Source organism: Chelonia mydas, chromosome 13 (assembly GCF_015237465.2).
Source record: "Chelonia mydas isolate rCheMyd1 chromosome 13, rCheMyd1.pri.v2, whole genome shotgun sequence".
NCBI lineage: Eukaryota > Metazoa > Chordata > Testudines > Cheloniidae > Chelonia > Chelonia mydas.
The window spans coordinates 444468-459680 of record NC_051253.2 but is presented as its reverse complement, the minus strand read 5'-3'; the positions used below and the strand labels follow the sequence as shown (position 1 = coordinate 459680).

At 57.3% G+C, this 15213-nt stretch overlaps 1 protein-coding gene across 5 annotated transcripts in view; it reads right to left on the bottom strand.

The window, feature by feature from the left end:
• Positions 1-15213, bottom strand: part of CDH22 (cadherin 22) — a 187503-nt gene that overhangs the window by 123244 nt on the left and 49046 nt on the right. For 4 of the 5 annotated variants that reach the window (XM_037915917.2, XM_043527104.1, XM_043527103.1 and 1 more), the window contains exon 2: positions 9200-10308. In XM_037915917.2, coding sequence (XP_037771845.1) covers positions 9200-9475 — 276 coding nt within the window. In that variant the 5' untranslated portion in view covers positions 9476-10308. Of the gene's footprint in view, positions 1-9185; positions 10309-15213 lie in introns of those variants that run through there. The other variant, XM_043527105.1, reaches the window with a different exon arrangement.

The window sequence follows — 15213 nt, the reverse complement described above, 5'->3', positions numbered from 1 at the left end:
CCACTGATCACTCCAGCGCACATTGTCCTTACAATCCCATGACAGCCAGTCCATCGACAGAGCACATACCACACTCCAGCACCTTCCAGCCCACCCGGGGTCTTCGTCGGTCCTCTCCTGTCCTGCCATGACAGCCACCCCAAAGCCCCTCCAGCTGAAGCGCAACCCCGCTCTTCCTAACAGGAGCCCCCACAGCCTCTCCACAGGGAGGGCATACTCACTTTCCCTCACTTCATAGAATCATACAATATCAGGGATGGAAGGGACCTCAGGAGGTCATTGAGTCCAACCCCCTGCTCAGAGCAGGACCAATCCCCAACTAAATCATCCCAGCCAGGGCTTTCTCAAGCCTGACCTTAAAAACCTCTAAGGAAGGAGATTCCACCACCTCCCTAGGGAACCCATTCCAGTGCTTCACCACCCTCCTAGTGAAAAAGTTTTTCCTAATATCCAACCTAAACCTCTCCCCCACTGCAACTTGAGACCATTGCTCCTCGTTCTGTCATCTGCTGCCACTGAAAACAGTCCAGATCCATCCTCTTTGGAACCCCCCTTCAGGTAGTTAAAAGCAGCTCTCAAATCCCCCCTCATTCTTCTCTTCCGCAGACTAAACAATCCCAGTTCCCTCAGCCTCTCCTCATAAATCATGAGTTCCAGTCCCCTAATCATTTTTGTTGCCCTCCACTGAACTTTTTCCAATTTTTCCACATCCTTCTTGTAGTGTGGGGCCCAAAACTGGACACAGTACTCAAGATGAGGCCTCACCAATGTCGAATAGAGGGGAATGATCACGTCCGTCGATCTGCTGGTAATGCCCCTACTTATACAGCCCAAAATGCCATTAGCCTTCTTGGCAACAAGGGCACACTGTTGACTCATATCCAGCTTCTCATCCACTGTAACCCCTAGGTTCTTTTGTGCAGAACTGCTGCCTAGCCATTCGGTCCCTAGTCTGTAGCCGTGCATGGGATTCTTCCGTCCGAAGGGCAGGACTCTGCACTTGTCCTTCTTGAACCTCATCAGATTTCTTTTGCTCCAATCCTCTAATTTGTCTAGGTCCTCTGTATCCTATCCATACCCTCCAGCGTATCTACCTCTCCTCCCAGTTTAGTGTCATCTGCAAACTTGCTGAGGGTGCAATCCACGCCATCCTCCAGATCATTAATGAAGATATTGAACAAAACCGGCCCCAGGACCAACCCTTGGGGCACTCCACTTGATACCGGCTGCCAACTAGACATGGAGCCATTGATCACTACCCGTTGAGCCTGACGATCTAGCCAGCTTTCTATCCACCTTATAGTCCATTCATCCAGCCCATACTTCTTTAAACTTTAACTTTTTCCTTTGAGGTTTTTAAGGTCAGGCTTGACAAATCCCTGGCTGGGATGATTTAGTTGGGGATTGGTCCTGCTTTGAGCAGGGGGTTGGACTCGATGACCTCCTGAGGTCCCTTCCAACCCTGATATTCTATGATTCTACGAACTTGCTGGCAAGAATACTGTGGGAGACCGTATCAAAAGCTTTGCTAAGGTCAAGGAATAACACGTCCACTGCTTTCCCCTCATCCACAGAGCCAGTTATCTCGTCATAGAAGGCAATTAGATTAGTCAGGCATGACTTGCCCTTGGTGAATCCATGCTGGCCGTTCCTGATCACTTTCTTCTCCTCTAAGTGCTTCAGAATTGATTCCTTGAGGACCTACTCCATGATTTTTCCAGGGACTGAGGTGAGGCTGACTGGCCTGTAGTTCCCCTGATCCTCCTCCTTCCCTTTTTAAAAGATGGGCACTACATTAGCCTCTTTGCAGTCATCCAGGACCTCCCCCGACCGCCATGAGTTTTCAAAGATAATGGCCAATGGCTCTGCAATCACATCCGCCAACTCCTTTAGCGCTCTCGGATGCTGCGCATCCGGCCCCATGGACTTGTGCTCGTCCAGCTTTCCTAAATAGTCCCGAACCACTTCTTTCTCCACAGAGGGCTGGTCACCTCCTCCCCATGCTGTGCTGCCCAGTGCAGTAGTCTGGGAGCTGACCTTGCTCGTGAAGACAGAGGCAAAAAAGCATTGAGTACATTAGCTTTTTCCACATCCTCTGTCACTTCCCCAGTTCTGCTATCCTCTCACCTCACACCAGCCAGAGGTGGGCCCTCCCACTGTTCTCTTGGCCCTCAGCCCTCTTCGGCCCTCTGGCTCCAGCTCTCCTTCATGGAGACCTCGGAGGGTAAGCCCATCCACTGTTCCTGTCTACAGCCCTCTCTAGCCCCAGGCTCCCCAGCTTGGATGTCAGTAGGCAACTCCCTCTGCTGACCTTCAGCCCCCTCCAGCCCTAGCACTCCAGTGTGGGAAGGTTAGCCAGCAAACCCCTCTGCTGCTCTTCAGCTTTCTCCACAGAACATCAGCGTCCGTCCGTCCCTCCTCCCTCTGATTCTCCCTGATCCTTTCTAGCCCCAGGTGCTTCACACCCTCTCAACTGGCCAAGCGGGAGTGCCTGCTCTGACACAGGGCACAGGACCTGCTTCATTTAAAGAGGCCAGCCACCCTGGACATACCCTTCCTGTTGCCTGGGCAATATCCCAGCACTGCGGGGATTGCAGCCGTAAGGTTGTCATCCAGCTGGTTTGCACAGGAACGACCCTGCCTGCTCTGCATCACATCCTTCTGCCCCATGTCAACTCTTGCCAGAGACTGAAACACCACGGCAGGGACTGTATCCGTTCCATAAAGTGCAGAGGCCACATACACAAATGCATTTCTCTGCTCATAACAACAGCGACAAGACTCATGATTAATTATCAGCCAGGAGATAAACCTGCCCGTCCAGCCCCTTTGCCCAGCAAACGGTCCAAACTCGCAGCATATCCCTGCTCCACGTTTGCTTAACTCTGACGCCATGCTCAGAGCAGATGCCAGCAGCCCTGAAACCTGGAAAACCAGGAAGGAAAACGGAGCCCGCACTCTGGGGGCTGGAAAGATAGATTTACAAGGGAAGATTAATGAGCTAAATCTGCATCACTTGGCTAAACAACAACTAATGGGGAGCAGGATAACCGTCTGCAGGTGTCTGAGGGGATACAACAAGGAAGGTTGGAGAAGGAGCAGGGGGTGCTTTGGGTGTGAAAGTGAGTCTGCATTTACACCCCTAACCTGGTGTACAATCACCAATATTGTATGCACCAGCACAGGGTTTGGGCACGCACATGGCCAGTCGGACCTCAGAGCAGTTCTGAAACCTGGGCCACAATATGGATATGCAGGTTTTTAAAGCACAAAAATGCAACAGTCTGATTTCTCGGGCTCTCTCTCTGAGAGTCAGTGAACTTGGCACACAGCACTAACCTGAGCTCTGACACCTGCAGCAGCTGCCCCCGGACCATTTGCCCCATGGGGCATGTCTACACTGCAAATAAACACCTGCACCTGGCCCATGTCAGCTGACTCAGGCCTGGGGCTCTTGCAGTGTAGACGTTTGGTTCTAAGCTGGAGCCAGGGCTCTGGGACTGATTAAACAGCCCTGTGGCCCGAACCCCGCAAGGTCATGTTAGCTGACGGGCCAGGCACGGGTGTTTAATTGCAGTGTTGACGTACCCATGCTGCATTTGGCTTCTTACCGTCCATTTAAATGTTGGGATGGATTTGGGTGATCCGTCCTGTTCACAGGGGTGAGAGGTGAATGGCATCAGCGTGGAGGCAGGTTTGGGATAGCATCTTCTGCATAGCTCTACCACTGCACCCTAGCCCTACCACCGGCTCCTACGGCATTCCCAGAGCCCCTCACATCCTGCAAACCCCCTCCAGATTGAGCTGCCACACCCCCAGCTGTTGCAGTGTGGTCCCCCACCCACCCAGAGTTCTGCCAAGGCACCACAGTCCCGGTCTTTGCCCCCATCCCCACCCCAGCTCTGCCAATACATCCGGTTCTGCAGTGATACACACTACTGCTCGTTCCTGGCCTCCCCCCCCCTTGCCACCACAGACCCACCAGCACAGAAACTAAATACAGTGACAAGCTGCAGGGTGGCTCTGGTGAGTGGTGTCACAGAGACAAACTCCTTGCCCTGTGCTGTGGCCAGTGCACACCTGCCCCAAACGTCCCCAAGGCCTCTCCAGGAGTACATGACCAATGGGCAAAGCCAGCCTCTCCCAAGCCAATCTGGAGAACAAACCTTGTACTGGGTTTGCTTTGTAGATGGCTCAAGAGTGGCTGTGACAGTGCAGACAGCCAGAGGGTGCAGAGTTTGACAGTGCCAAGAGCCAAAGGAGCAGAGACAGCAGCCATCCCACAGCGCAGATAGCCACAGGGACAACCACCATTTCCCTCCTATGGCCAGTCCTCCAGAGACCCCACTGGCCTGGATCCCATCTCAGCTGTGCCAGGGTAAATCAGGAGTCAATGGAGTTACTCCAGACTTACACCGGGGTGAGATCAGAATATGCATCTGCATCATTAACCCCTGAAACCTGCCCCTTCCTGGGACAACAGGCCTCTCCGTGCTTCGTCCCAACTTCTTGGCACAGCAGGAGCAGGTGAATCCAGGGCAAACATAATCCCAGCATCTCCAGAGCACAGCTGGGAGGCTCTCTCTCACCAGCCCATAATTTAAAATAAAGCAGCAGCTCTGGAGCAGGGGGCAATGACCCCTTCCCTCCTGGGCATGCTCTTCACCCAGGATGGGGGAAGGAAGCCCCACATTCAGCCACGGAGTCACTCCTTATTCCTGGTGATGAGGTGTGTCTGGGCAATGCTGGGAAAAGGGCCTCTTAGAAAAGACGAAAACCTTTCATCTGTTCAGTTTGTTAAAAAGGGAAATTATTTCCCTGCTCTAAAAGGCTAACACTGGGATTTTACAAGGCCATTAATTACTGCCTGCTAATTAAATCAAAATTAAATGTGAATAGAGGTGCATTTTCCTTATTAAAATGATTAAAAAGCAAGCACAGATACACAAATAAAAACTAGTTTGGGATTGAAAAATAAAGAAAATCAAATAAAAACTGGCCATAATGAAGGCATGCTCTGTGTTTGCTCCAGCTCATAAAGCCTTAGTTCATCAATTTTCTTTAAATATTAGCAACTTAATTAAATCTGCTTTTTTCCCTTTAATCCCCTTTTATCTAAAATAGATCTGTCCACATGCAGAAGTTTGTAACTAGCGCTGACCCCATAATTCTCCTTAAAAAACCCAAAGAAATCCACATCAAACTGACAGCAGCCTCGGGGGAAATTACAGTTCCGAAAAAGGATTAGCAAGAGAATCCATCTTGTACAGAAATGTTATTGGCCCTCAGACGAGCACATGTAGGGGTGTGGGAGGCTAGCCAAGCCTTTCCCAGCTGGTGGCACTGCTGGGAACTGTGTAGGTGCCTCCTAGAGGGAGCTACCAGCAGCTCCCATACCTGCCTGTCCCCGCCACACGTTCTCCAGGGAGAAGTGCAGGAACACTGACCATGGGAGGCTCATCGCTGCTCCATAACGGAGCAGCGCTATGGAGCAGTTAAAACACCAGCAGCAGGAAGAGACTGTAACTGGTTTCATTCTCCCCAGCCTCTCCTGGCAGGGGTGCTGTGGGGAGCAGGGCAGGAGTGCAGGCTGCGGGAGCAGCTCCTGGCTACTCCAGCCCCAGCCTGGACAGCAGCTGTAGGGGAGAGCAGGCCTTTGAGAGAGATATTTACAGGGAACCGTTCTCTGTGTGGCCTGGCTGTTCACTCCAGGCTGGCAGGTGATGTGGAAAGGGGATATAAAATGGGCCAGTTTTAGGTTCCTGAGTTCATTTTGGAAATGAGGCTGTTGCTAGGCTACCTCTGGAATTCGACAAGGCCTGATGCTTCAAGTCGCTCCCCAGGGGAGCTGTCAATTAACTGTAACTGTATCCAGCATCTTCATGGAGGAGCAAGGCTTCCTGAGCGTCTGCAAAAACGGGCACAGAGGATTGTTTAAAACTCAACTGGAGCCTCACCCGTGATCCTGTCCACGTGGCATCCCCCCAGACTCTCAGCCCTGAAGCTTACGTGCCCCAAGCACAGCCAAGCCATTAGAACCGACTCACAGCACACTCCTCTGCCCCAGCTGACACAGGGGATCACCCCCAACACAGACCACGCTGCGCCTGCACCAGGGCATGCTGGGCAATGGAGATGCTTGCTCCCTGTGCTGGAAAGGGAAAGAGAAGGTGCCCTGGGATGGCCTAATCACAGAGCCCTGAGGAAAGCACCAGCCAAATACGTCACATGGGCAGGGCTGGGGGGCCATCCACACTGCACAAACACTGAGTGCCAACCTGGGTGCTGGAGGACAAGCACATGCCAGCCCCAGCTGCTGGCAGGGGCAACATGCAGTTAGCTACCACAGTCACTGTCTCTCTGGGCTTTCACACCACACCCCTCACCAGAGGTTCGGAGCATCTCCATGGTACCAGGTCTAACAGCAGCATTCATCAGCTAGCAGAGAGGGAAACGCTAAGGGAAAGAGAAGATATAAATGGCATGAACTGAGTCGCCTCTGAAGTTAACACACTGTCACTCCCCTGGTCAACAGCCACTGTGCCAGGCCCTGCACTCAGCTCTCACGGGGACACAGGACTGGCTCTGTGGAGCCTACGCACCCACACCAGCTTATCCCACCCCCCCCCATTGTCCCGCCTCCCCACCCCATCATCAGTCTCAAACCCAACGGCAGGGTTTGGCACTGGCTGAGTCTCCCTGGGTGCTGTACAGAGCCCAGTGCAACGCAGCCTGACCTTGACTGGGCACGAGCGTAATATCAATGCTGCCACAGGGAAGGCCAACTCCATTCCCCTGGGTGCCCCAGTAATTCCCATAACCCCGGACTCCTGCCCAGGCACTAGCCCATCCCCCATGTACCACCCAGGACTGGGACGTAGGAGCCAGACCCCAGCCCTTGGCCTATAGCAAAGTGACTCTGCACCTGTAATATTAGCCTTTGCCCGAAGAACTCCCCCCGCCCCCCCGCATCCCGCCTGGCACATTCATATGCAAATAGAGGCATATTAAGTGCATCCCATGCAAATCTTTTATGCAAATTGGAATCACATTATGTAAATACAGCAACACCTTTACTCTGGGGTAACTAATTGGGCAGAGGAACAGGGAGGGAGGAATTTGCACATGGAGGCCTGAAGGGGCTGTTTTCTGAGCGAGCCCCAATCTGCATGGACCAGGAACCAGAAAACAGCCAGCACAGTCCTCAGGGGAGATCTGGCGGGTAAGTTTGAGCTCATTCCTCCCAGGACTGGAAGCAAGCCAGTGGTGAGAGTCTGAAACCCAACACAACCACCCCTGCAAGAGGACGACTTGGGGAACGCAGTGCCATGGAGCTACCCTGTGGGGGAGGGGATGCAGTGCCATGGAGCTACCCCTGGAGAGGAATGCAGTGGCGGGGGAAGGGGAGGGATGCAAGGCCCATGTGCCTGTTGCTGGGAAGGAAGAGGGAACCCCTGGCTGAAGTGATGATGATGCTCCCTTCAGGGCAGAGCCGTTGCTCCTCCCACCTTGGCGATCCCAGGGAGGAGGGTTCTGGATGGGATGGTAACTGGCCCTCTGGCTGCCCCCCATGCACACACCCAGCAGGAGCAGCTCTGCCCAGGTGAGAGTCCCAGGGCCCAGTCTGGCCCTGCTGTGCAAAATCCCTGTTTCCACAGAGCCCATCCGCCACCCCACCCCCAGCTCCCTGGCCCTGCTCATCCAGCTTCGCAGCAAGGGTCACGTCTCCACCAGAGCCCAGCACCATCACTGGACAGTCACTGCACTGTGTGTGTCGGGGCGCTCCCCAGGGCACTGCCCACCACCTCCCCTTCCCCTCCCACCGGGGGCACCGCCAGCCCCCCCCTTCCCATCGCCCCCCTGACACCGCCAGCCCCCCCCACTTCCCATCACCCCCCACAGCACCATCACTGGACAGTCACTGCACTGTGTGTGTCGGGGCGCTCCCCAGGGCACTGCCCACCACCTCCCCTTCCCCTCCCACCGGGGGCACCGCCAGCCCCCCCTTCCCATCGCCCCCCTGACACCGCCAGCCCCCCCGACTTCCCATCACCCGCCACAGCACCATCACTGGACAGTCACTGCACTGTGTGTGTCGGGGCGCTCCCCAGGGCACTGCCCACCACCGCCCCTTCCCCTCATCCCCTCCCACCGGGGGCACCGCCATCCTGCTTCCCATCACCCCCCACAGCACCACCAGCCCCTGCCACTTCCCATTGCCCCCCACAGCACCACCAGCTCCCCCTCCCACTTCCCATCGCCCCACCGGGGGCACCACCAGCTCCCCCCCCCCAGTTCCCATCGCCCTCCCCAACACCGCCAGCCCCCCCCAACTTCCCATCACCCCACCGGGGCACCGCCGCCCCCACTTCCCATCACCCCCCACAGACACCGGCAGCTCCCCCAACTTCCCAACACCCCACCAGGGGCACTGACAGCCCCCCTTCCCATCACCCCCAAGGACACCGCCAGCCCCCATCACACCCCACTGGGGGCACTGACAGCCCACCACCACTTCCCATGGCTGCCCCCCCACACACCGCCAGCCCCCTTCCTATCGCTCCCCACAGACACCGCCAGCCCCCTTCCTATCGCCCCCCACAGACACCGCCAGCTCCCCTTCCCACAGCCCCCCACAGACACCGCCAGCCCCCCCACACTTCCCATCACCCCCTGGGACACCGCAGCCCCCCTTCTCCATGTACCCCCAGTGCATTGCCCACAACTTCCCTTCATCCCCTCCCATTGAGGGCATCGTCAGCCCCCGACACCGCCAGCCCCCCTTCCCATCGCCCCCTGGGACACCTCCAGCCTGCCCTTCCCCCTAGTGCCCCCAGGTGCTGCCAGTTTGCCTCCTCCCCTCCCCCTGTGCCCACACAGCACTGGAGGCGGCAGCTGTCCATCTAGGGGGTATTCCCTGCTCTGGATTTTCTCTGAACCTACTGGCCCTGCTGAAGCCCCATCAAACAATGACTGTGTCTAAAACTGCCCGGCCTTGAGGGCTCCTAATCCACTTGAGCAGCCTTCCCACCCCACCCAGGGACGCTCCTTGCCTTCAGTGCAGACCCCCCAGCAGGGCCTTTCCTCCCGTGTGGCAGGGGCACCCGCTGTGCCTGGCCATGCTCCTGACCTAGCTCCAGCCCCCTCCCCTCCCGGCAACAGGCCTGGGCCCTGCAGAGACATACCAAGGTCACTTTACCTTTCCCACGTACAGCGGCTCCGTGCCCGTGTACTCCTCAACCACAAAGAACTGGTTCCACACCCAGCCGCGCTTCACACGTCCGCCTGCCAGCAGCATGCTGTCCCCTGACTGCTCCAGGCCCGGCCTCCCAGCCTCCGTGTGAATGGCCAGGGCCCCCAGCTGCTCCAGGGTGCAGAGTAGCAGAAATACGGTCCACGAGAAGCCTGGCAGAGCCATCACTACTGCGCACCGGGAGGCTGCATGGAGAGTGGCTTTCAGAGAGGACGCTGACATCCTTTGGGGAGCAGGAAGGGGCCCGACACCACCACTGTGGGGCTCACCAGCCCGGATGGGGCAGCTTACCCATCCCCGCCGAGACCTCACTCCAGGCAGTCAGGCTCCTCAGGGTGCCTGTGGGCTAGGAGTTACGTCTGCCAAGGTCCCAGGCATTCTGCTGACAGCAACAAGCGACCAGCATCCTCGGCTCCTGGCATCGGGCTGAGCAAGGAGAGAACAGTCAAGCTTTCTGCCTGGAAGAGGCTACAGCCTGGGCCCCCTCAGAGACTCTGTGTGGCCAGACAACTAGTGCTTTCCCATCAGCGCTCGCGTGCCCGATTCGCCAGCGACCCAGGGCTGCGCTGCTCCGTGGCTGGGCTGGTGGCTGCAGTTCCTTGGGAGCCAGGGGTCAAAAGACCATTTATCCCCCCCTCTGCTCTCCCCATATGCCACCCTGGGGACACTTCAGCAAGCAGAGAGGGGGGTTCTTCTGCCTGCGGCAGGGCTCTCCCTGTGGGGGCAGAGAAGGCTGCACCTGTAGTTTGCAGGACAGCAGAGCGAGCACCTTTGCATTAAGTTTCATGAGAGATCTTAACAGGAGCGGCCTGTTGTGGCTGAGCCGGGCGCTCACCCACTCCGGAAACAGGCCCTGTGCTATCAGGCTACAGATCCACGTGTGGCAGGCCCTGGCACAGGGCTGCTCAGGCTGAGGGCATTTGTATTCTCCATCTTTGCGGCTGTTGCACTCCAGTTTCCAGAGGAGAACCCTTCGCCAAGCTGCTGCCAGCCACTTCCATCCTCTGCCAGTTCACTCAGGTGAGCACAGGGCAACTGCCAGCGTCTCTGGGAACCTGAAAGAGGCCAAGATGTTAGTGACGACCCCTGGGCTGAGCACTGCACTCCCCGCTCTGAGTGCCTCCCCTCGCCTGGCTGCCCCCATGCTCCCTTCATCTCCTGTGCTCGCTGCCCGGCTCTTTTTCTCCCTGGCTTTCTCTCCTTCCTTGTGGTGCTGCTGTCCCCTCCCTTGATGCCACGTGTGGGAGCTGCTAGAGCCAGGGACATCGGGAGGAGGAGGAGGAGGAGGAGGGTAACAGAGCAGTGGAGCCTTCATCTCTATGGAAATTCCTGTATTTAGCAAGGATCCGGAGAACAGCAACGGCTCAAACCAGCGCGCCTCCCCCTCACACTGCTTCTGGGATCCAAGCGAGAGTAAGCACAGTTACTCGGGGTGATCAGATGGCGCCGGGAGGGCCTCACAGGCTAACGCTCCCAACGGTGGCTGTTGGTGTGGGGCTGAGGGACACAGGTTTTGCGTGACACCCTGTGTGTGCAGCTGAGCACCCTAATGAGCGCGTGTTTTGGACAACACCAGCCTGAGCCAGGACTGAAGCTCAGGGGAGACTGGCTCCCCAATTCTGGCCTCCACCCATTAGCCTGTCCAGCCCCTCTCACCAGCCTCACCCTTTGATATTCTCAGACCCGAATTTGGGTCTATGGGAGCCAGAGGGACCTTCATTGAGCTCCAGGTCAACAGCAGTTGAGATGATGAGTCCAGAGAATACTCAATACCAACTTCCCAGACAGCTCTGGCCTTGTCCCAGACACAGACAAACAAGCCTGGGCAAGAGATTTGTGTCCTGCCACCAGGATGGAAACATGCTCTGTGCAACAGGGACCATTTCAGATGGTTTGCAATAAGCCTCGCCTTGCCCTTGGGCGGATGGACAGGCACCTCTCTGTCCCCCTTGCAGATGCAGCTTCCCACAGAGGCCAGCCAGAGCCACGCGCTCTGCTCCTCAAACATTCCGCTGAAATGGACTTGCCAAGTTCATCTCCCGCTATCTGTTACTGGAGACGACGGAGTGGAGGGGCAGGGCAAGGGGCATCCTGAACCGTGTCCCTTACAAATCAGACTAGGATCTCCCCGGAGCACAGGAGTCACACAGCAGCCTGGAGAAGGGCTCCTCAAAGCCCAGCCACTGCCAGATGCTACAAACCCAAGTTCGGCCGCAGCTGACAAGTCCCTCGCATGCACCCGGCTCCTCGCCCTCCTAGGACAGGCACACGGGCCCGACTGGCTTGATGCACACAGCACGCCAGCTCGCTGCAGCACTGCTTCGGTATTTCCCTGCCCCCCCACACCCACAGCACGCAGGGCTTTCACGTGGCGAAGACAATGAGCATCACTCAGTTCCTGATTCCTAGGCAGCACACAGGGGTCATGCACACGCCAGCACACACACACCAGCCAGCTCGTGTGCACACGCGCACACACGCCTGCTACAGCATATAGGCCTGTATAACATGCACAGGGGCCAGTGCACTCTCACCCACGCACACACTGAACTGTGGGCACCTGATGCTCTGAGGAACACGGGGTCTCTGGTGCACTTTGAGGAGTCAGGAATTATTGTTCAGCCTCATTAATGCTTCCTTCCCAAATGCATCGCCCAGAGGTCCTGCTGCCTGGGCCCGCTCCTCAGCAGACAGGGCTGTAGCAAGGCCTCTTGTCACTGAAATATTGCCCCTCTCACTGCACGTGCTACCGGGTACTCACTAGTAAATGCAAAGATGACGACCCATGCACTAGGCCCAACAGAGCATGAGTAAAGGGCATCCCCCAGCCATCCTGGCGCACTCATTTCTAGTGTGAGGCAGAGGGTCTTGGAGTCACTTGTGCCAATTAGGCAGCTTGCCCTGTGATCAAACCATATGAAAGACGTTTTAAAGCAGGAAACTGTTTCTAGGAGGCAGGGAGGGATGAGTGGGCAGAACTGCCGGAGGGTGCAGAGCTGACAATGTCGGCCACCAGCCCACAATCACTTGGGCTGAATCCTCCACCCCTTGGCATCAGAAGCATTGCTGTGTGAAGTCAGTGGGATGCATCTAGCCCAGCGGTGGGCAAATTTTTGGCCTGAGGGCCGCATCCACTTTCGGAAATTGTATGGAGGGCTGGTTAGGGGAGGCTGTGCCTCCTCAAACAGCCAGGCGTGGCCCAGCCCCCGCCCCCTATCTGACCCCCCCTGCTTCTTACCCCGACAGCCCCTCTGGGACCTTTGCCCCATCCACCCACCCCCGGAACCCCCACCCCTGACTGCCCCCTGCCACCCCATCCACCCCCGCCACCCCCTCCTCTCCTGACTACCCCCCGGGGACCCCTGCCCCATCCACCTCCCCTGCTCCCTGACCACCCCCAGAACCCCTGCCCCCATTCAACCCCCTGTTCCCTGCCCTCTGACCGCCCGCACTCCTATCCACACCCCCGGCCACTGACCACCCCCCAAACTCCCCTGCCCCCATCCAACCCCCCTCCCCCGCTCCCTGCCCCCTTACCGCGCTGCCTGGAGCACGGGTGGCTGGCGGCGCAGCTGCACCAGGACAGGCCGCCAGGCCGCCCAGCTGGAGCCAGCCACACACTGTGCAGCACAGAGCACCGGGTCAGCCTGCCGGGCCGCACAGCATAGAGCACGAGGTCGGGCCGCCGGGCCGCCCAGCTGGAGCCAGCCACGCCGCGCAGGGCAGAGGGCACCGGGTCGGGCCGCCGGGCCGCGCTGCCCCAGGAGCTCACAGCCCCGCTGCCCAGAACATTGCCCCGGCCGTGTAGTGAGCAGAGGCTGCGAAGGAGGGGGGACAGCAGGGGAGGGGCCAGGGGCGAGCCTCCCGGGCCAGGAGCTCAGGGGCCGGGCAGAACGGTCCCGTGGGCTGGATGTGGCCCACAGTTTGCCCACCTCTAATCTAGCCCCATCTCCAGATGGCCAGAGCCAGCTGCTCCCGGGGAGCAAAATGCCCTGTAACAAACAATAATGGCACACACAAAACCACAAGTAAAGCACAGGCGTGTACATAAACATGCTGTACAAAGCATCAGTGACAATGGCCGGTGTAACACAGTCACACCTGACCGGAAAGTCTCTGGCTATTGTGGAGCTTTCATCTCCAGGTCAGACCACTATAGTCTGGCCCTGCTGGGCAATGACCGGGCCTGACAAATCTCACTAGGTCTAGGGCTTTACAGACTCCGCAAACCTGCCTGAGCGCCTGACAACAAATTCCTCCCAGCAGCGATCCAGCTAAAGCAGGTTTTCTAGCTAGAGGTCGGCCTCAGCTCTCCCCTGGGGAGAGAAGAGCCCCCAGGCCAAGGGTGGGGCCTTGTGACAAAGTGGGACTGTGCTTAATGTTTCCTCTGAATACTGTAGGGGTGTCTCAGTTTCCCCTAGGCATTTCTTAAGTATCCCACCACCTAGATAAGGGTGTATGATCCTTGCAGAGCCCGAGAGGGCAGGTGTGTGCAGGGGTCTGGACACAGAGAATGGCCGACACCCTGTTTCATGGCACCTGATGGCCTGGCCCTTCCCCCCTGCAAAGGTGAGAGCTAAAGGGTTGGAAAACAAAGGACTCAGGTGACCTCCTGGCCCAGGAAAGGGACAAAGCCTAGAGGAGGAGGGGCTGGAGGGAGCTTCAGTTTGGGGCTGGCTGGGACATGGAGTGAAGTGCAGACGTGGTTGTCTGGCTCACTGCCCTCCAAAATGGACCCAGCTGAGGGGTCCGGTTCTCTGCACCTACAAGCTCTGTGTTAGACCATGTTCCTGTCGTCTAATAAACCTCTGTTTTACTGGCTGGCTGAGAGTCACATCTGACTGTGGAGTTGGGGTGCAGGGCCCTCTGGCTTCCCCAGGAGCCCCGCCTGAGCGGACTCACTGCGGGAAGCGCACGGAGGGGCAGAGGATGCTGAATGCTCCGAGGTCAGACCCAAGAAGGTGGAAGCTGTGTGAGCTATGTGTCCTGCAGACAGGCTGCTCCCAGAAAGGAGACTTCCCCAGAGTCCTGCCTGGCTTTATGGGGAGCAGTTCCAGAGCATCGCCCAGGGACTCCGTGACAACTGGTGGCAGCGGTGGGATGTACTGCACCCCGTGGACGGCGCTTCCTGCAGTAAGTGACCGGGGAGCAGTAAAATGAAGGGGGATTGACAGGGACCAAGCGTGCTAAAGATTCAGAGAGAGACGGCTTCAGGGGGCGGTTAACCCCTGGGAGTGTGTGACCAGAGAGAAGGACTTTTGCAGTAACAGGGTCCCCCAGGGGATTACAGCAAGCGGTCCCAGGGGCGGAAGAGTCTGCAGCTTGACCCTGACAAAGAGGTGGTGACCTTGAGAAGGGCTGGCACACTAGGGGTTCTCCCTGGAAACCGTGGGGAGCTGAGAGCACACAGGCCTGTGAGTCCACAGCAACTTGGAAACAGCGGAGTGATGGCCTGTCACCATCTCCTTAAGAAGGACATTGTAACCCAGTGCAGAAAGAGAGGGTGGGTTGAGCATTGGAAAGTTCATCAAAGCACAGTTAATTGTGCAGCTGGAGGAGGATGACCGCTCTAAGGAACAGATTCCTGACCCCAAATGGGGCTATAGCAGGATCTGGGAGCAGCTGGAGTGGGAGCCAGGCATCCCCAAGACTCCTGTCCCCGACCAGACGTCTTCATGATCGGGTTCCCCATCAGGGGATCGGAGACGGACGGGATTGGAGCTGAGTCCGAGAGAGCAAGAGGACTGTGAGAGACAGCGAGAGCCCAAGAAAGAGCTGCAGAAGCAGCAGCAGCATGAATTGGCCGGCCAGTAAAACAGAGGTTTATTAGATGACAGGAACATGGTCTAACACAGAGCTTGTAGGTGCAGAGAACCGGACCCCTCAGCTGGGTCCATTTTGGGGGGCAGTGAGCCAGACAACCACGTCTGCACTTCACTCCATGTCCCAGCCAGCCCCAA